Consider the following 19,231-nt stretch of genomic DNA (forward strand, 5'->3'; position numbering starts at 1 on the left):
TAAAAATATTATAAATTAAGGCATAAATATAAATATCTTTAAGGTCTAGCTTAATGGCCTTTATTTATTCTTATGCTTATTCTAAGCTTATCTTTTATAGTAAATATTCCCTAAGATATTATTATCTTTCTTTTTATTTTTCTTCTTCTTTTACTTATACTCCTAAGATATATATATAGTTATATTCTTCATCCATTAATTTATAAATATTATATCCTTTACAGTTATAATTAAAGTCCTAAAAGTAACAGAGGTTATATTAATATATATAAAATAAAACTAATTTATTTAACTTTTATAATTTCTTATAATAATAATTTATATTCTATAAATAGCATTATAGGCATTTATATATTTTTTTATTAAACTTTAGATAAATTTTATTATATTATAGTTTTTAAAAACTATATTAATAATATTTATTATTATTAATATTATTACTATTATATATATTTTTAAAGATAACTTTATATTTTATAAAGGGGTGTATATTTAAAAAAGTATTAATCTACTGCTAATACTTTTTATTAATTTTATAAAAACTACACTTATAGATTCTTCTGCTTTTATTATAAATAATTTTATCTTTACTAGTTTCTTTATTTAAAAGTTCCTATTCTTATATAAATTATATTTTTTTTTATTCCTTAAGGTATTCTTTAATTAATTTATTTTCTTCTTTAAAGAGTTTATATATAGCTTTTATATTTCATTGCCATTTACCTTTATAATTATATTAATATCCTTCTATAGATCTACAGTCTAGGCATCCTTAGCATTTATAGTTAAGGTTTTATAAGTAATAGTTATTGCAGTTATAATTCTCTTTTTAAATAGCTGCTTATTTTCTCTTGTACTTATAAGTAATATTAGTAGATCTGCAGTATTTGTAGATTAATTTTACACTAAAATCTAAATCTTTATTGCTGAATAACTTATAGGAGGTTAAAATATTAATTTTAACTTCCTTTTAAGATTTTACTTTTCTTAGCTTCTTTAGGTAGTAACCTAATCTATCCTTATTACTTCTGTATACAAGGCATATTGTTATAACCTGAAACCATAAGATATATACTCTAGATATACTACAGACCGATGGGCCAATCAGGGAAAGGATTACAGCTCTAAGAGTAAGCCATCCTAGATGGATTACCATTATAAGAGTAAGCCACTACAAGAGGATTATAATTAAAATCATAAGCCTTATAAAATAACTTACTATATAAAACTATTTATTATACTTATTAAATATAGCTTAAATAATTAGTTATTAATATAGCATTTATATAATAACTAAATTAAACTTCTATTTAAAGTTATTAGCTATATAACTAAAACTACTTATAAAATCCCTTATATCTCTTTACTAATATAAACTTAATATTAAAGGTTTATTTTTTAAAAATTAATTACTTTATACTAGGTATAGAATTAAAATATTATATATTAATAACTTTTATTTAAAAAGATACTTTAAATCTTTTAAGCAATTTAAACTACTATAATAACCTTAGGCAACTTTAATACCTTTACCTTTAATTTTATTAAGGATATAGATAGAGATATTAACCTTACTGGTGAATTTAACTAAAATAAGCTTATTATTAAGCAGTTTAAAAAACTTATTAAGAAACTATATAAAAAATAAAAAGCATTAGCCTTAGGAAAGGATATTAAAGTTACCCTTAAGCTTTAACCTCTACTAGTATATAATAATAAGCTTATTAAACTTTAATTATTTATTATATAACTTAAGGTTTATTTTTAGAACTTTTTTATTATCTTTAAAAAAAAAAAAAAATAAAGTATTTTTTATAGCATTTTATCTTTTAGGACTTGCCCTTAAATAATTTAAATTAATTTAAAATAATTATATAAAATATAACTTTACTGCTAAAAATACTACTAAAACTATTTTTAAAAGTTTTAATAAATTTAAAGAAAAACTTAAAAAAGCTTTTAAAAATATTAAAAAAATTAAAATAGCTGAAAATAAACTTACTATTATTTACTAAAAAAAGAAGTATTTAAACTATACTATAATATTTTAAAATCTAGTAATATATATTAATTAAGGAGAATTAGCATTTATTAAATAATTTTATAATAGACTTAAACCTAAAATTAAAAAAAAAGTCTATTAAATTAATTAAAAATAATATAATCTTTTGTCTTTTATAGAAAAATATATAGAAATAAATAATTTACTATAGAAATTAAAAATAGATTTTTTTAAATAAAAAAGGAAATATTATTTAGGATTTTAAATAAATTAAGGTAAAAAATAATAGGCATTAATTACTAAAGATAATAATAGCATAGCTAGATTTATAGACTTTAATATAATATAAAAAAAGAAAAAGGAATTTAAATATTATAATTATAAAAAGCTAAACTATATAGCTAAAAACTGTAAATCTTTAAAAAAGAAATAATTTATAATTCTTAAGCCAAAAGCAATATATATTATAAATAAAGGCAATAAAACTATTTATTTATTAAAATAATTAAGATTTTTTAAAAATAATAATAACTATAATTTTTATAAATCTATATTTAAACTCTTAAATATATTTAAAATACTAAATAAAGAAATTAATAATAAAATCCTTAATTAATAACCTATTCCTTAAGTTAATTTTATAAACTTAATAAACTTAATTAAAGGCATTGCTTTAGAAAATAATAAAGATAATAAATAATATAATTATAAATATTACTTTAAAGAAATTAAAGATATTATATAATATTATAAGAATTTTACCCTTAAAATTATAATATTTAATTTATTTTAATGTAATATTATAGATAAAGCAAGTGCAGATATAAAAAATATTTTAATAATGCTATATACTTATTTAAATAATTTATAAAAGTAAACTTTAGAAATATAATATATTATTAAGGCTATTATTATTAATTAAGCATTTATTTAAGGCTTTAATTATAAAAAAATAACTAAAGAATATAACTATATTAACTTAATATATCTACTGTATTATTAAATTAGTTAAATTAATTATATTACTTATAGATATATAAAGTATTTTAAATAAAAGGCTAAAAAAAATGTTTTTTTAATATACATCCTCTGGTGTATAATATTAAAACCCTATAATAATTTATACTGCCTTATATAAAAAGCTATTTAATAATATTAATCCTTTAAAACAGTTGTTTTAAAACTTCTTAAATATTTAAATAAAATAAGCTTTTTTAAATACATTAATTAATTTTATAAAGTATATAAACTAGAGAAACTATAAGATTAGCATAAGTAAGAAAAAATTAAAAAAGTAAAACTAAATTACTAATAAAAAGAATTTAAAGACTATAATAAAATAAAATGTTTATAATATATAGATAAAAAGATTAAAAATTAATACTATTTAAAAAACTATTAAAATTCTTTATAAAAAGGCAGTAGAAGGACTTATAATACTTAAATATTATTAATTTAAAATATAATAGTAAAGAAAAAGAAAAGTACTTTAATAAAAAAATTATTTTAATAATATTATTAAATAAAAATTTACTTAATGTTTTAATAAATAATAGGTTAAGAAGTAACTATATATTTACTATAACTATAATATGCCTGCAGTTATTAATATATAAGAAAAGAAAACTATATTAACTTTTTTATATTAAAGGATAAACCTTTAAATATAATAAAGGATAGATAAAGTAATAGATTAATCCCCTGCTGCTATAAATTAGTAATTATATTATAAATATAGTATATAATATAGCTAATATTTTAAAATATAACTTTATCTTAAAAATACCCTGGTTATATAAATATAAACCTAATATAGAATAGAGAATAGGCTAAATCTATTAGTGCAATAATAGAAGTATTTTAACTAGAACTAATGTAAAAATATTAAAAGAGGAATTAAATTACTAAAAGCCTAAGGTTTTTTTTAGCCTTTTAAATATCCTTCTTTAATATTATTAAAAAAAAAAAAAAATAAAATAAATTTATATATAAAAGTATATTGCTATTTTATATTAAAAATTAATAAAACTTAATAAAGAATTATATAAGTTAAAAATAAAGGAATTTACTTTTAAAAAATAATTAATATTAATTTTAAAATAATATTAAAAATATTAAAAACTCTTTAATAATTAACTAGAAGAAGGGTTATTATTATATTTAAAATAGGACTATAAGATAGTATTAAAAGAAGGAGAATTATTAAAATTTTATAAAATATATAACTTAAGTAAAGGAAAATTAAAAATACTTAAAGAATAAATTAAAATATAACTATAAAAAGAATATATCTATATATTAAAATTATCTATTAGATATTTTATTATCTTTATTTTAAAAAAGAATAGTAAACTTTAATTAATTATTAATTATTATAAATTAAATTAAATTATTATTAAAAATAAAACCCTTTTGCTATTAATTTTATAAATTAAAAATAGATTATATAAGAAGAAATAGTTTATAACTTTTAACTTTATAAAAGCCTATAAGCTTATATAAATAAAAGAAAAAGATAAATAAAAGATAGTATTTGCTATAAAATATAGATTATATAAATATATAATTATACTATAAAGGCTTATTAATACACCTACATCCTTCTAAAAAAAAATAAACTATATATTAAAACTATACTTAAATGATTTTGCAATAGTATATATTAATAATATTTTTATTTTCTTAAAAACCCTTAAAAAATATAAAAAATATATTTATCTTATACTATAAAAACTTAAAAAAGTAAAACTCCTTATTAATTTTAAAAAATATATTTTTTATTTTTAATAAATAAAATTCCTTAAATATATTATTACCTTAAAAGAAATTTATATAAACTTTAAGAAAGTTATTATAATTAAAAAATAGCTAATGCCTATAATGCTTAAAGAAATACAAGCATTCTTTAAATTTATTAACTATTATTAAAAATTTATTAAAGATTTTATATAAAAAGCTACTTTATTAATAAATATAATAAAAAAAGGTATTTTTTTTAAGTAAAGGGAAAAATAGTAAAAAGCCCTTAAGGAACTTAAAATAGCAATAACATTAAAACCTATTCTTACTATATTTAACTTAAAAAAACCTATTATAATTAAAATAAATATATTAATGTTTATAATAAAAAGAGTATTAAATTAACCTAAAGAAGACAGTAAGCTATAATTTATTATATTTTTTTTATATAAACTCTATAGATTAGCAATATAATATACTATATATAATAGAGAAATATTAGCTATTATTAAGGCACTTAAGGAATAAAGATATTATTGCTATAAAAGTAAGTATAAGGTTATTATTCTTATAGATTATAAGAACCTTGCTTACTTTACTACTATATAAGAACTATTAAATTAATAAATTAAATACTTTAAATTCCTTTTATAATTTAACTTTAAATTTATTTATTATAAAGGATTAAAAAATAAATAAGCTAATGCATTAAATAGAAGAGTTAATTATAAGCAAGAAGTACTTAAATATATAGTATAAATACTATAATTTAATAATAATAGAAATATTAAATAAATATAAATCTATATAATATTTAAAGTTTTAGAAAATAACCTTATGCTTAAAGAAATTAAAGAATTTATTAAAAATTAAGAAAATAAATAATATTTAGAAAATATTATTATAGATTTAAAATACCTTAAATAATATAGGAAAATTTAAATACCTAAAGAACTATAAAAAAAAGTAATTAAATATATTTATAAACATCTGCTGCATAAATATAAGGGTATAATAAAAATATATAATTAAGTTTTAATGTATTATAATATTAAAAAGCTTAAAGAATATATAAAATATATTATATTATATTATAATATATATTAATAAATAAAAAATAAAAGATATAAGCCTTATAGAAAACTATAACTATTACCTATTATAAAATAACCTTAAGAATTAATTACTTTTAACTATATTATTAATTTACCTTTATTAAAAGAACTATTTATAGGTATATAATATAATAATATTTTTATAGTAGTTTATTAACTTATAAAGTAAGCTTACTTTTTGCTATATAAAAAGTTATATTTATTAAAAAACTTTACTTATATTTATATAAAAATAATTGCTATTAATTATAAATTACCTATAGAAATTATCTTAAATTAAAGATAAATATTTGCTTTTAAATTTTAGTAAGAACTTATAGCTAAATTAAGAATAAATTATAAATTTAACACTATATATTATCTTTAAATAAATAAATAAACTAAATGCATAAATTAAATTATTAAAGCCTATTTATAAGCTTATATTAACTTTATATAAAATAATTAAGTTAAAAAACTATTAGTAGTTTAATTATACTATAACAGTATACCATTAAAATCTATAAAACTAATGCCTTTTTTTATAAATTATAAATTTATGCTAAAAGTATTTAAACTATTATAAAATAGACTTAATTTAAAGAAAGCAAGATTATAAGCTAAATTAATAATTAATCTATATAAAGAAATATATATATAACTTAAGTTTATTAATAAGTATATAAAGAAATATATAAATAAAAATAAAATTATAGGATTAATTCTTTAAAAAGGAGATATAGTCTACCTGCTATAATATTTATAAGGCTATAAACTACTAAATATTAAAATAAATAAGTTAAATAATAAACTTAATATTAAAAAAATAAAACCTTATGAAATTTTAAAATAAATTAAAGAAGTTAACTATAAGCTAGCTTTACTAGATATAATAAAAATATAAAATCTAGTTTTTTATATATTATAATTTAAAAAAGCATAAATTAATAAAGAAACTAGAAGATTTATTTTAAATAAAATTATTATAGAAACCCAGGAAGAAGAATATAAAATTAAAAATATTATTGCTGTATGCTAAAACCCTAAAACTTAAAATATTAAGTACTTTATTAAATAAAAAGGATACTTAAAACTTAAAAACTTATAAAAGCCTGCTAAATACTTTAGCTTTTAAAAGCTAATAAAGAAATTTCTTTAAACTATAGGACTAAAAGATTTAAATTAATAAACTTAAGCTTAATGCTTAAAGAAGGCTAGTTAACATTATTAAAAACCTTTAACTATTAAAAATTATTTACTACTTTATTCTCTTTATTTAATTCCTGTATTTTATAATAAACTAACTCTTTATTATACTTTTTTATTTAACTTCTAGTATAATAAATATAAAATAATTAATTTATAGCCTTAAATAGCTTTAACTATAATTTAGAAAGTTAAGCCTAAAGAGATTCTAGGGCCTTGCCTGCTGCCTTTTCTTTAGCCTTTAATTTCTTATGCTAATTTAATACTTTTATTATTAAAAGAAAAGTCAGCTACTATATAATAAAGGAAGAATATCTACCTATAAAAAAATATAATTAATATACTATTATAAAAATGGCTATGCTTTATATACTTATAATAATAAAAAGAATTTTTAATTATATAATAAAGAACCTTCTTTTAAAAATAATATATATATAGTATATTTAAATTAAATCTATTAAATAAAATATATAATATAAGAATATTATACTTATAGGTTTTATAAAAAATAAACTTAAATATTCTATTAGTTATAATAATATTTTTAAAGAAGTAAATTTATAGAACTATAAATATAAAAAAGGTAATATACTTATAAATTATATACTACTATATATATAGCCTTAAGGATAAGACTAATAAAGAAAGGGCATTATATTATAACCTAAAATTATAAAATATATACTTTAAATATACTATAAATTAATAGGTTAATTAAAGAAAGGATTATAGCTTTAAGAGTAAGCTATTTTAAATAGATTATTATTATAAGAGTAAGCTACTATAAGAGGATTATAATTAAGATTGTAAGCCTTATAAAATAACTTACTATATAAGATTATTTATTATACTTATTAAATATAGCTTAAATAATTAATTATTAATATAGCATTTATATAATAACTAAATTAAACTTTTATTTAAAGTTATTAGCTATATAACTAAAACTGCTTATAAAATCCCTTACATCTCTCTGCCAATATAAACCTAATATTAAAGGTTTATCCCTTAGGAACTAGTTACTTTATACTAGGTATAGGATCAGAATGTTATATATATATTATTATAACAGGCAGTTTAACTAAGGCTGTTATAAGGTAGTTTAATAATAGTGTTTATTTAAGCTTTATTAGCCTTATTATTCTATTTAAGGCTTTTTTTATTTTCTTCTTGCTTTTTCTTAAAGTAGTAATATACTTCCTTATGGCCTAGTTTACTATAGAAATAATATTTTCCTTTAAATTTAATTGCCTTAATAGTATTAAAGTTTATTTATCTTAGTTAAGTTTTATTATCTTTTATAATATATTCTTTTTATTTCTTGCCTTAATTTATATAATATTAAGATTTCTGCTAAAAGGTTAATTAATAGCTATATTTTTTTAATTTACATTTTTAGCTTCTCTTAAAGTTATAATTATTAATATTAATAGCCTTTTAAATATATTTAATAAATCCAATTTTACTTTAATTTTCTTTAAATAACTTATCTTTAACTTTAGACTTAATACTATTATAATAGACTTCTTTTTTTATTTCTTTAGTTTAATTAACTTTAGTAAGCAGGCATAAAAAGGTAGTAGTATACTTAAATAAGGCTTCTTTTTATTATAAGAACTTAAGTTCTTTTTCTACTTCCTGTTCTTTATTTATAGTTCTAAAGGATTTTTTTAATTAATCTTTAAAAGTTTTATAATTACTAAAGATTTTATTTATTTAAATCTTTATTTTAATAGATTCTTTTTTTATAATATTATAGTCTATTAAAATAGGCCTAAACTATTTAGCAGTAGTTTCTATAAGGCAGTTAGCTATAAAGAGGACTTGGTTTTTATTGTCTCCTAGGTTAGTTAGGAAATAGCTAAAATAAGTATTTAATTTAGCAAAGAATTTATTTATCTTTAAGGTATCTTTATTAAAGTTATTAAGTTATTTAAGCTTAATAATTTTTTCTTTTTTTTTTTTTTATTCTTTAATTACTTTTTTAGTTTTTTAATTTATATAAGGAGCAGATTAATTACTGCCTGCTTTATAGTAAGCAGTGGATATTGTTTATAAGTTTCTTTATCTATAGAAGTAGTTCCTTACTAACTATTGCCTGCTATATTTCCATTATTGCCCATAGGTCTAGTAACCGTTTAAATAAGAGTTATTAATATATAATAACCTAGTCACTAAGGTCCTATAAAAGTTAATGGCTTAGAAGATTTCCAAGGGATAAACCTAGTCTTATAGTTTATATTAGCAGATAGGTTAGAAGATCTATAGGCAATAATAATAATATAATATTACTAGTGGGTAAGCTTTAGGAGTATATTTTAATTTTAATTTTATATTAATAACTAGCTATTTAAATTATCTAAATAAATATAATAAAGTAAACTTATATATTTAGTTATATAGGCTGGGTTTATAGCGTTTTATAGGATTTATTAATAAATTTTATTAAGTTAGCTTACTGACTTAATAATTAAGTTAATAAGTCTCTTTTAATGGGTCCGTCGTTCTAATGTTAATCCGGTTTGGCCTACCCTGTAGGCCCATTGTTGCAACTATAAGAGTCGGGTCGTAACATTGCAATAATTATTAATTCTGAATGTTCTAATCCCGAAATTTTAGCCATGCGAGAATACATATATGATAAATTAATTCAGGCAATATACTTGCCTAACTGATGCGGGACACAATACGCTGTTGACACTTTACATGACGATCTCTAGTGATCGATAGCATTGGCTTGGCCATAGTGCTCACTTCGGAAAGTAACATGATTCTTGGTTGACATACTTTGACCTTTCCAAATTAGTCTATCCCTTTACAAACCATATATCCCAATGCAACAATCCTGCCAAGAAGATAATATAGCAGTAGCTAGTAGTGCTCTAAGTCAGCTCGTGGGCTCGCAGCTGTCGAAAGTAAGCAAATAGCCATCTACTCTTGAGACGGGAGCCTAAATATTAATACGAGAGATATCGATGACTTTTATCCTTTAACTACTCAATGTTGATATCATATAATTATCAGAGTGTGATAGCATCAATGTTTTGCGATGGGCGGTAGCTAGCGGCGCTATGTCTCCTTCACCACTGTCGGTGCCCCGAATATCAATGTCAGCACTGCACTGCGTGCGATCCTCTCCCGCTCAATGGATGCTTAAGTTTATACCGAGGATTATAATCTTGAAATTGCTGCAGGTCGCATTTTAATCGATTCTCATTCATTTGATATAGAAGATTATCAAATTTCTTTGACGCAATATTGAATGCGAGCACCGTATAGATTCTAGCTTGGATGGAGCACCAACTGTATAAAGCAATTTACCTACATACATATCTTGGCAGTTAAGGTCATTCGTAGAATTATGAATTTAAGAATCAAAGTACGATAAAAAGAGACTATTTTGTAAATGAATAACAGATGACACAAATTTTGTAGCCTCAAGAGCCCCTTTCAATTTTGTTTAGCTATACCTCAGGCACTAAATCGTTGACAGCGGCGTCGAATCAGATCCGAGCATGGCCTGTTGGTGGTGACGTAACGCTGTAGGAGGCCGCGCCACCTCGCTATTGAAGCCTAAACATGGAGCTTTTGATCCAACTTTGTTAAGGCATCCGCATCAAGCTTCATATCACTTCACAAACACTCAAGCTTTCCAGAATGGCGAGAGTCGATACCCCAGACGTCTCTGACGACGATTTTGCCATGATCAATTCGGCCACCTCTGATGGCCCTGCAGCCGCTTACCAGACCCCCGAACTTATAAGCCGCTTCCCGCGAAGTCCAAAACCAGCACCATCAAGATTAAATTCGGATGATGATGCCGCTGCCGAGCAATCTCAAGGCTATTTCCTTGACGGATCCATCCCCTCCTTCTTTAACCCACAGGGAAAAGACGGCAACCTCTCGAGCTACTTTGGAGATGTCCCGGGCCTGAAATACGGAAAATCGCTATACAAGAAGCTGAGTAACAAGGATGATGTTTTGATCGCCGTGATGGGGTAAATATATATTCTACACACCAGCTAAATCCCAGTTAGAGTGAATGCTTACTATTTTATACAGCATGACTGGGTCAGGAAAGACAACATTCATTGCAAATGCGACCGGGCGAAAAGATCTAAAGATCGGCCATGATCTTACTTCATGTACGGCTCTTTTTAGTATTCCAAGCATCAGCACTGCTTTGCTAACGAAACGATTCATCAGGCACTCAAGAGATACAGATTGTCGAGACCATCATTGACGGCCATACGGTCCGTTTCGTTGATACCCCGGGTTTCTCAGATACATATCTCTCAGATACCGAAGTCCTCGAAATGATCGCAGATTATCTAGCTGCTGGATACTCCAAAGACCTGCGTTTGTCGGGCATCATATACCTCCACCCAATCTCAGATAACCGTGTCACTCATCATGCCACAAAGAATCTCGACATGTTCCGCAAACTAACTGGGGAGAAAAATCTCAAGAATGTAGTCCTGACAACCAGCATGTGGGATAAAGTCGTCCCGGAAGAGGGTCAGAAGCGCGAACAGGAACTCAAAGGCAAATTTTGGAATGTTTTGATGGCTTTTGGCGCGGTATACTCCCGACATAATGGATCCGCTGAGTCGGCCAAGGAAATAGCATCCATGTTTGTAAACAACAAACCGTTTTACCTACAGCTGCAAGAAGAGATGGGAAAAGACAACAAAGCACTCAAAGATACTGCTGCAGGAAAGGAGATTATGGCCGAGCTCACTCGGATGAAGGAACAGCACCAGAAAGAGCTTACTGAGATGAAAGAAATGCTTTTGCGGACATCGGCTGAAGAGAATAAAGCTGCTGTAGCGGCTCTTGAAGAGCATTATAAGAAGATGCTAAAGGACATGGAGAAGACGCTTTCAGATGAGAGGAGGATGAATGAAGAGGCTGTTAAGTCGCTGACAGAGAGGATCAGCGCTCTCGAGAAGAAGGGAATCTGTTCTGTCATGTAAATAGAGATACCGTATTTTTGTCTACTCATTCAAAATGCAATTAATATAGCATCGACCATGGTCACTGCCTGCCGTGATAGGCAGTACAAGGCTTCACAGTGAATGTTTACATCACTCGAGCGGTAAATTCATGACAATCCAATACTTCATCAGAGTCTCTCTGTTTCCAGCAGCTTTTACCACATGTCTCATATTCTTTAATTCTCAGTAATGCTCCTTGCATTGCTCAGGGCTCTAATATTTATTGCCAGCAAGACCCCCTATTCTCCAGCCATGTCTCACTATCGTGGGGTACGATGTTGTAGCTACTAATGTTGCCTCGTGGTACTTGCTGAGCCAATCGGCTGGAGGTACATGCATATGACATCCCCGCCTACAAACCTCCAAGGAAATTCCAGATCTCATTTCAACTTGATTGCTCTTTTAGATGGTCACATCACCATAACCATCGCTCAAATTAGGATATCAATGTTATATATCACAATCAAATGGAGGTCGACGGCTTCGCCAAGTATCTCGCCGCTACCGGCCTTTCAGCGCGCGAGGCTGAGATTCGGGCATATGTAGCACAGGGCGCCGAAGATGTACGCGCCATTATGAATTCTTCGCTCTCGTCCGATGACTTGCGACAGATTGCAGCTCGCGAAGTTCACGCTGCCATTCGTGGACGCCAAGTCGCTGGCATCATCTGGTATCTCACATCGCTAGCAGTTGAACGCAACCAGTCTTTTCAATCTGGTGCTTTTCTCTGCCTTGATCCCGCTGGTCGACTTTCTGCTTTCTTTTTGGCTATTGGAAGCCCGCGAACCAGCAGTCATCTCAGGCGCCACAGCGCGCCAGGCTGTACTGGAGGAGTTGATCTCGTTACAGATGGCGCTTTACCACCGCTCGCTAACAATCACCGGCATGTACTTTTTATTACTATCAAAAACGATAAATATCGTGGAAATTGTTTATTTGTTAAGCCTGAGCCTTACGGCATCTCAGGATTCCGAGACTTTGGCCACCACACTGATCGCTACGTACGCTCGCTCACGCGTCGGCTCCGATTTGGCGGCAACGATCGTGATGGGATGCGAAAGGAACGTATTCCAGATCGTTATGTCAAAGCTTTTTCAGAAGCAGTGGTTCATCTTCCGGATGGCGTGAGTGCCATTGCAGATGTTGGTAAAAAAGGAGCAGGCGAAGGTATTGCTGGAATGCATGCCTATCTTACCACAAAGACCAGTGATTCAAGACTCTCCAGGCCTGCTCTGGTGGCATTGCTACGCCAGCTTGAAACAGAATACGATTTTGTTAGCTTGCGGTTTGGCAACGAAGTATGCCTTGATCTCGGGGCGGAGATCTGTAGGATATTGCCTAGAGCGCCAGGAATTGTCGGCCCATCACCGTCGCTTTCGTGGCTGCAGACAAAGGAACAAGAGTCTCTGATATCTGTAATCACTACAGAGTTTCAGGAGTCCGCCAGAGGCGTTTAGTCTTGAATGGGGTTATAGCGACTTATGGTCCATGTTGATGCAAACTGCAGAGGCGTTAATATTCGCAAACACTGCCAATGTGCCATATGCCTACCTAAGTAATCATCGTGGCTGAGAACCTATATTCTATTGAGTTATTGAAGTTTTAAAAAAGGTCAAAAATACTGAGACAATATAGAGTAATATACGATGGTCTTTTTTTAAAGAAGAATATAAGAATTATAAATATATAAATCGGTATGTAATTTTCGCCAGTTATCATATGAAATGTGCGGATATACAAATGCATGTAGTAGTTATGACAATCATGTATAGTATATATAATTATATATATGCATGTATGCACATTTCTCTTATAGGTCTTGGGTGATTCAGTAGATTCACCAGAAGACAGTGGCATTGGATCAAGCATTAAGTCGACATCTAATGCAGACTGCGTTGAGTCGAGCTATGCCGTATCTTCGCCAAATTCCCACGGAATAATATTTTTACTCCAGAAAACCAGTTAACTAATACTATAGATACCGATAATTCTACTTAAGAAGGCAGATACAGGATGTGGTGCCTTGTGCTCACGAAAAGATAAAGTTCTAAATAGTGGTATGTTACACGGATAATGAGAAACATTTTATGAATTGTGGTTGATGTATTACTAATGCTATAGCTCGAAACTGTGCTTCATGCTATTCGCTATGTTAACGGATGGATAATATGCCAAATGTCTATCCATACTATTTTCGGTAAAGAAAGGCGAGGTTCTTTGCCCAGAGCGCTATTGTTTCAACAGTTTCAACAGTTGACGACAAACAAAAGCTGTTTATCTTGCTTTTTTGACATTACATGCCATTAGTTGATCATGTTTTCCAAAACAAAACTATACTAAAGGATGTATTCAAAAATGAAATTTGGGTTTTCGAATCTGTATTGTAGTATAGCATCCGCGTCTTTTTGGCCAACTGTATACATGCACATATCTATGGCTTTGGCGCCAGATATTTAGCAGTGATTGTAGTGTAAAATCTCTTCAATAAATAACACTTAATCTTGTTATATTTTCCACAGCGGAAGAAAGGTTTCGTAACGTAGTATTGTTCTCAAACACTGGAGTCTATAAATATTCTGAGTCTCTCCGCAAAGATCCAAGTTCAATTGGTGTTTCGTAACGAGCTGGAGATGCCCATTTTGATGGTTTGGACCGAGTTGCCAGAGATGGAGCTATGCAACTGCCTTTTTGGGAACTCTTTCGCTTTCATTAGCTAATAATAGAACTGCTTCAATGGATATAAGAATTCCGCTACTAGGTAGTTGTTTATATCTGTCATAGTGCGGAGATTGTGTGTTGCTATTGCTCCACTTCTCGATCGCGGTACAGATACTTGCCGATTACGGAGCGGAGACACCTGCAGTGAAGAGCACGCAATGCTACTGCGTATTACTATACCGTTATTAATGCCAACAAAATGTGTTTTATACTTGGAAGAAAGTTTCAATCATCAATCACAGTGGACATAAAGGCTGGTTTACCTTTGACTAGGAGAGCTGTGCTTACGCTGCCTGCTCATAAAACGGCCTAAGCAACTGTAAGAAGGATGGCGTCTACGACAGAGCCAATATACATTACGTACCTTAATGGCCTGGATGTTGCGGAGCTTGAACTCACTGATGAAGAGATACTTGGGGCCATTGAGACGGCTCTTGATGCTCAGGGTCGCAAGGAGACAGTGATCGAGCCCCGGGTCCATCTTGTTCCGCGCGATTCAGCCAAAGGCCATTTCAACGTTTTGCGCGGAGTTGTTCACCCTCTGAATGCGGCAGGTGTCAAGGTGGTTGGCGATTTCGTTGATAACTACAAGCATGGTTTACCGTCAGAGTTTGGAATCCTGAACTTGTTTGACCCAGAAACTGGTGTGCCCCGAGCAGTTATCGATGCAACATCCATTACAGACATGCGCACCGGTGCAGTTACAGCACTAGGCGCGAAATATTTGGCACCCAGTAAGTCCAAAATCTTAGGACATATTGGCGCGAGAGGCAGTTCTTACTGGAACATCCGTCTGTTGGCTAGCCTCTTCCAATTTGACGAAATCCGGATCCATTCCAAGCGCAAGGAGAGTCGTGAAGCACTGGGCGCACGCCTAGAGAAAGAGCTAGGAAGACCGATACGCGTGCTGGACAACTGGGAAGAAACCATTGTAGAAGCAGACATTGTCGTTGAGGCGTCACGGTTGGCAGCACCAAAACCGCTGCTAAAGACGAGCTGGATCAAAAAGGGCGCGCTGGTGATGCCTTACGGCACAATGAGTGCCCTAGAGCTCTCGCTGACGGACATCATGGACAAGATGGTTGTGGACGACTGGGGTCAGTGCCGGAAAGGCCTGCCGCTGGGTGCCTTGCGACAGCACGTGGATAACGACAAACTAACAGAAGAGAATCTCTATGCTGAGATGGGCCAGATTGTGGCCGGGGTGAAGAAGGGCAGAGAAAGTGATGATGAGACAATACTGTTCTGGCATCGAGGTCTAAGTCTCAGCGACATTGCGCTTGGGACGGCTATCCTGGACAAGGCAGCAAAGTTGGACATCGGGCAACGCCTAAGATATGCTTAGGCTTAAAACAAGTGTATATATGGAGTGGTTATAATACCTATAAATTAATGGCCGATATTTTCCAATGCAATGGCTTTTTCTGTCAAGTTCGTGCTTTCTCCAATGTGTCGTATACATTGCTTGTTAGTAGAAACACCTACTCTTACCGTCCGTTATCTGGCCTGTAAACGTAGCATTTATACATAAACTATTTAAAATTTGGAGCTACATAATCATCCAAATCCATCTCATTCACGGTTTTCTGCAGATACTCAACCTGCGCCTGCACCCACTCCTTCGTTAGTCGATGAGTCTCTGCAGCCGGTCTTCCCTCAGCCTGCAACGTCTCACGTATCTTGGCCAGGCGCTGTGCTACAACGTCAAAACGATAGTCTGCCCATTGCCGGAACAGCTCGTCATTGTTGCTGATGGGCTTGACAGTACGCAACGTGCTCGTGTCCGGCAGCAGCGGATCGCGCGGACGCATTGAGACAACAAAGGTAATGCGCTCGCCGCTACCAAGAGTGCGCAACGCAGCGTGTGAGACCATGCTGCCTTGCATCATCACGGCATATCCCATACCGGGTTGCCTCATCTTCAAGATACCGCCATCGCCTTTGCGCAAGGCTGTCTCGCCTCCTGACATACCGATCGGATCAGAGAGCATGAGCACACATACCCAGGGGTATGAGTCGCGATGCCACGCAGAAACAAGATCTTTGAGATCTGCACCCTCTTCTTCTGGTTCAATATCATTGTCACTTGCTTTTGGCGGATCTGGCGGAGGTAGGTTATCCGTAATGGCACTGCTTTTATCCACATGCTTTGGCAATTGTACGTTGAGTTGTCCAATCTCATAATCCATGATGACATCCAAGTCTACACCAGCCGCATCTGAACAGGCCTTCAGCACCTCAGGACTTCGCCACATGGAGTAAGCAAATGGTGCAGCTTGCCCGTAACCACGAATGCGGTAAACACCAGGATATTTCCACGAGCCATAGTTGCCAACAATCTCGGGGCGAAAGATATCGGCACGCAGCTCACGAACACCGGCGGGAGTTAGAAGCGGAAATGGTGCAGTGATGGCCGTTTGTGAACTGGCTTGCGGGAAGTCGAGGCCCAGATCGTCAAGACTGATTGTTGATGTGGGTTGATTGTAGCACAGATGCTGGAGAGGGTCGAAAAGGACTGCCTCTTTTTGTGATGCCACTTCTATCGGCTCGCCTAGTAGCTCACTTGATGCGGGCTGAAGAGGTCTCGCAACACCAGCTGCCGCCATAGTTAACAACTTGTATGGTTGTTTTGTATGGTTGTTTTTCGCATGAGATTTGGCTGTGAAGACTCGTGATACCAACGAAGTGATAGCCTCACTTTGCCATATTTGAACACACTTGCACTAGTTACCACATATCCACTTGCTGCCACCGATAACGGTCAAAAAGACGACTTTAATCTTCATTTGAAGATCACAAAGCAATCACGCCACCGCATGCTGCAAGCACACGATCAACGCGCTTACACAATCTCACATTAGCGTCGTGAGTAATTCAGCTTATGACTAAACATTGAAGTCGGCTCAAGACAGTCAACCTGCGCCTTGAATATGTAGCAGAGTTGTAGGATCTTGGTTGTTATTTGTTATTTGTTAAAGTTATTTGTTCGATATTATTAGGTATTTAGATGATAGGGTTATGTGGTTTAGAAAAGAGTGTGATAGAGCAGTATCTCTACAAAATATGATACAGTCTAGTAAACAATAGCCCAAGAATGCGAATTTGTTACGATAAAAAACTGAGATAGTGACCAAGCAGTATATATTATTCATTTTACTAACATGATACGTGAGTTGCTGTTTCATCTTCTAGCGATCGATCTGTAACTTCCATTTGCTCGCTCATAGTTTGATCCTGGATAAATGCAAGCAATATCTATAATGCTGCTCTTCGGATGGCAGATACTGTTCAATTCAATCGTAGAGCAATCTATTATTATTAGATTTTAGCTGCGATGGTAGATAACAGCTGAGGCATTGAGGTTAAAACTGTAGCCACTGAGAGAAGTATGCCATAATATACTCTTTTTTATAAGCTAATGAGTAATTGGTTGGATCAGCTTTCCTAATATCCTTTGGTTCTATCCACTTTGTTTGTGAGTTCCTTCCCTTCACTCATTCGGACGAGGTTGTACTTGAGCACCTCAAATACTCTTCGAGCGTAAGTAATGGAGTTTCCACTAACATGTGGCGAAATGAAGAGATTTTTTGTGCTCCATAAGGGGTGACCATCTGGCAAAGGCTCGGGATCTGTCACGTCGAGTGCAGCTCCGCGGATAATACCATTCTCAAGTGCATGAATCAGGTCATCCGTAATGATGACTTCTCCTCGTCCGATGTTTGAAACGAACGTCTTCTGTTCAGCAAGCAAAGCTAGTTCTGTCCTTGAGATGATACCACGGGTCCTTTCTGTAAGTGGAATGGTGATGACGAGTAGATCAAGGCCAGAGCTAAGGAACTCGTGCAATCCCTCTGTATCTTCGGCCGAGAACCATTTGCTAGGGAAGATACCTTTCGGGTCACCAAGACCTGCCGGTGTATATGTTTCATCCTTACGCGACTCGGGTGTAGCTCGCAGATGTAAGTTGCATGCATAGATATCCATACCCAGTGCTTTCAGAACACGAGCAATCTGACGACCTACAGCGCCGTAACCAAGAATACCACTATAATAGAATCAGAGTCATTGTTCTGTGCATATTGATGGTAATAGTTAGGCTTGTCTCACACTCGTTGTCCCACTGCATCATATACTGGATCGTCCAACTTATGCCACGTCTTCTGGCGCTGGAAATCAATATATTGGGGAACTGTGAAACCGAGTTAGAAGTTTACCAAGTTACAAATCTGTTGAAGCGGGTTTGACTTTGATGTTGGAAAGCTAAAAATGTAGTCACTACCCATTCAGCTATCTGTGGTCTTGACAACGGGTTAGCACTCAGTGATTTAAGTCAATTCGTGAGGAACGGTACCCATGCACGCCGCTAGCTGTACAAAGAGCAATATCTGTATCGCTGAAGAGGGGATTTTGGAGGATATGGTTTGCTCCGGCGCTTTGTATCTGCACATACTCCAATTTAGGAGCAATATGTG

At 30.7% G+C, this 19,231-nt stretch overlaps 4 protein-coding genes across 4 annotated transcripts; 3 read left to right on the plus strand and 1 right to left on the minus strand.

The window, feature by feature from the left end:
• The first annotated feature begins 10,623 nt into the window (after nucleotides 1-10,623).
• On the plus strand, nucleotides 10,624-12,077 carry TrAFT101_003856 (uncharacterized protein). The gene is made up of 3 exons (XM_024898914.2): nucleotides 10,624-11,042; nucleotides 11,107-11,189; nucleotides 11,251-12,077. The coding sequence occupies exons 1-3, from the start codon at nucleotides 10,702-10,704 to the stop codon at nucleotides 12,018-12,020; spliced, it is 1,194 nt and encodes a 397-aa protein (XP_024766378.2). The 5' UTR covers nucleotides 10,624-10,701; the 3' UTR covers nucleotides 12,021-12,077.
• A 326-nt stretch (nucleotides 12,078-12,403) lies between these two features.
• TrAFT101_003857 (uncharacterized protein) lies at nucleotides 12,404-13,693 on the plus strand. The gene has a single exon (XM_024907307.2). The coding sequence runs from the start codon at nucleotides 12,509-12,511 to the stop codon at nucleotides 13,496-13,498; it is 990 nt and encodes a 329-aa protein (XP_024766377.2). The 5' UTR covers nucleotides 12,404-12,508; the 3' UTR covers nucleotides 13,499-13,693.
• Nucleotides 13,694-14,981: 1,288 nt separating this feature from the next.
• TrAFT101_003858 (uncharacterized protein) lies at nucleotides 14,982-16,305 on the plus strand. The gene has a single exon (XM_024907306.2). The coding sequence runs from the start codon at nucleotides 15,088-15,090 to the stop codon at nucleotides 16,102-16,104; it is 1,017 nt and encodes a 338-aa protein (XP_024766376.2). The 5' UTR covers nucleotides 14,982-15,087; the 3' UTR covers nucleotides 16,105-16,305.
• TrAFT101_003859 (uncharacterized protein) lies at nucleotides 15,878-17,280 on the minus strand (the record flags this gene model as incomplete). Its single annotated transcript, XM_024907305.2, has 1 exon — nucleotides 15,878-17,280. A coding segment is annotated over one exon (987 nt), but the record flags the coding sequence as incomplete, so codon positions are not given.
• Between the last annotated feature and the right edge of the window lie 1,951 nt (nucleotides 17,281-19,231).

Source organism: Trichoderma asperellum, chromosome 2 (assembly GCF_020647865.1).
Source record: "Trichoderma asperellum chromosome 2, complete sequence".
Taxonomy (NCBI): domain Eukaryota; kingdom Fungi; phylum Ascomycota; class Sordariomycetes; order Hypocreales; family Hypocreaceae; genus Trichoderma; species Trichoderma asperellum.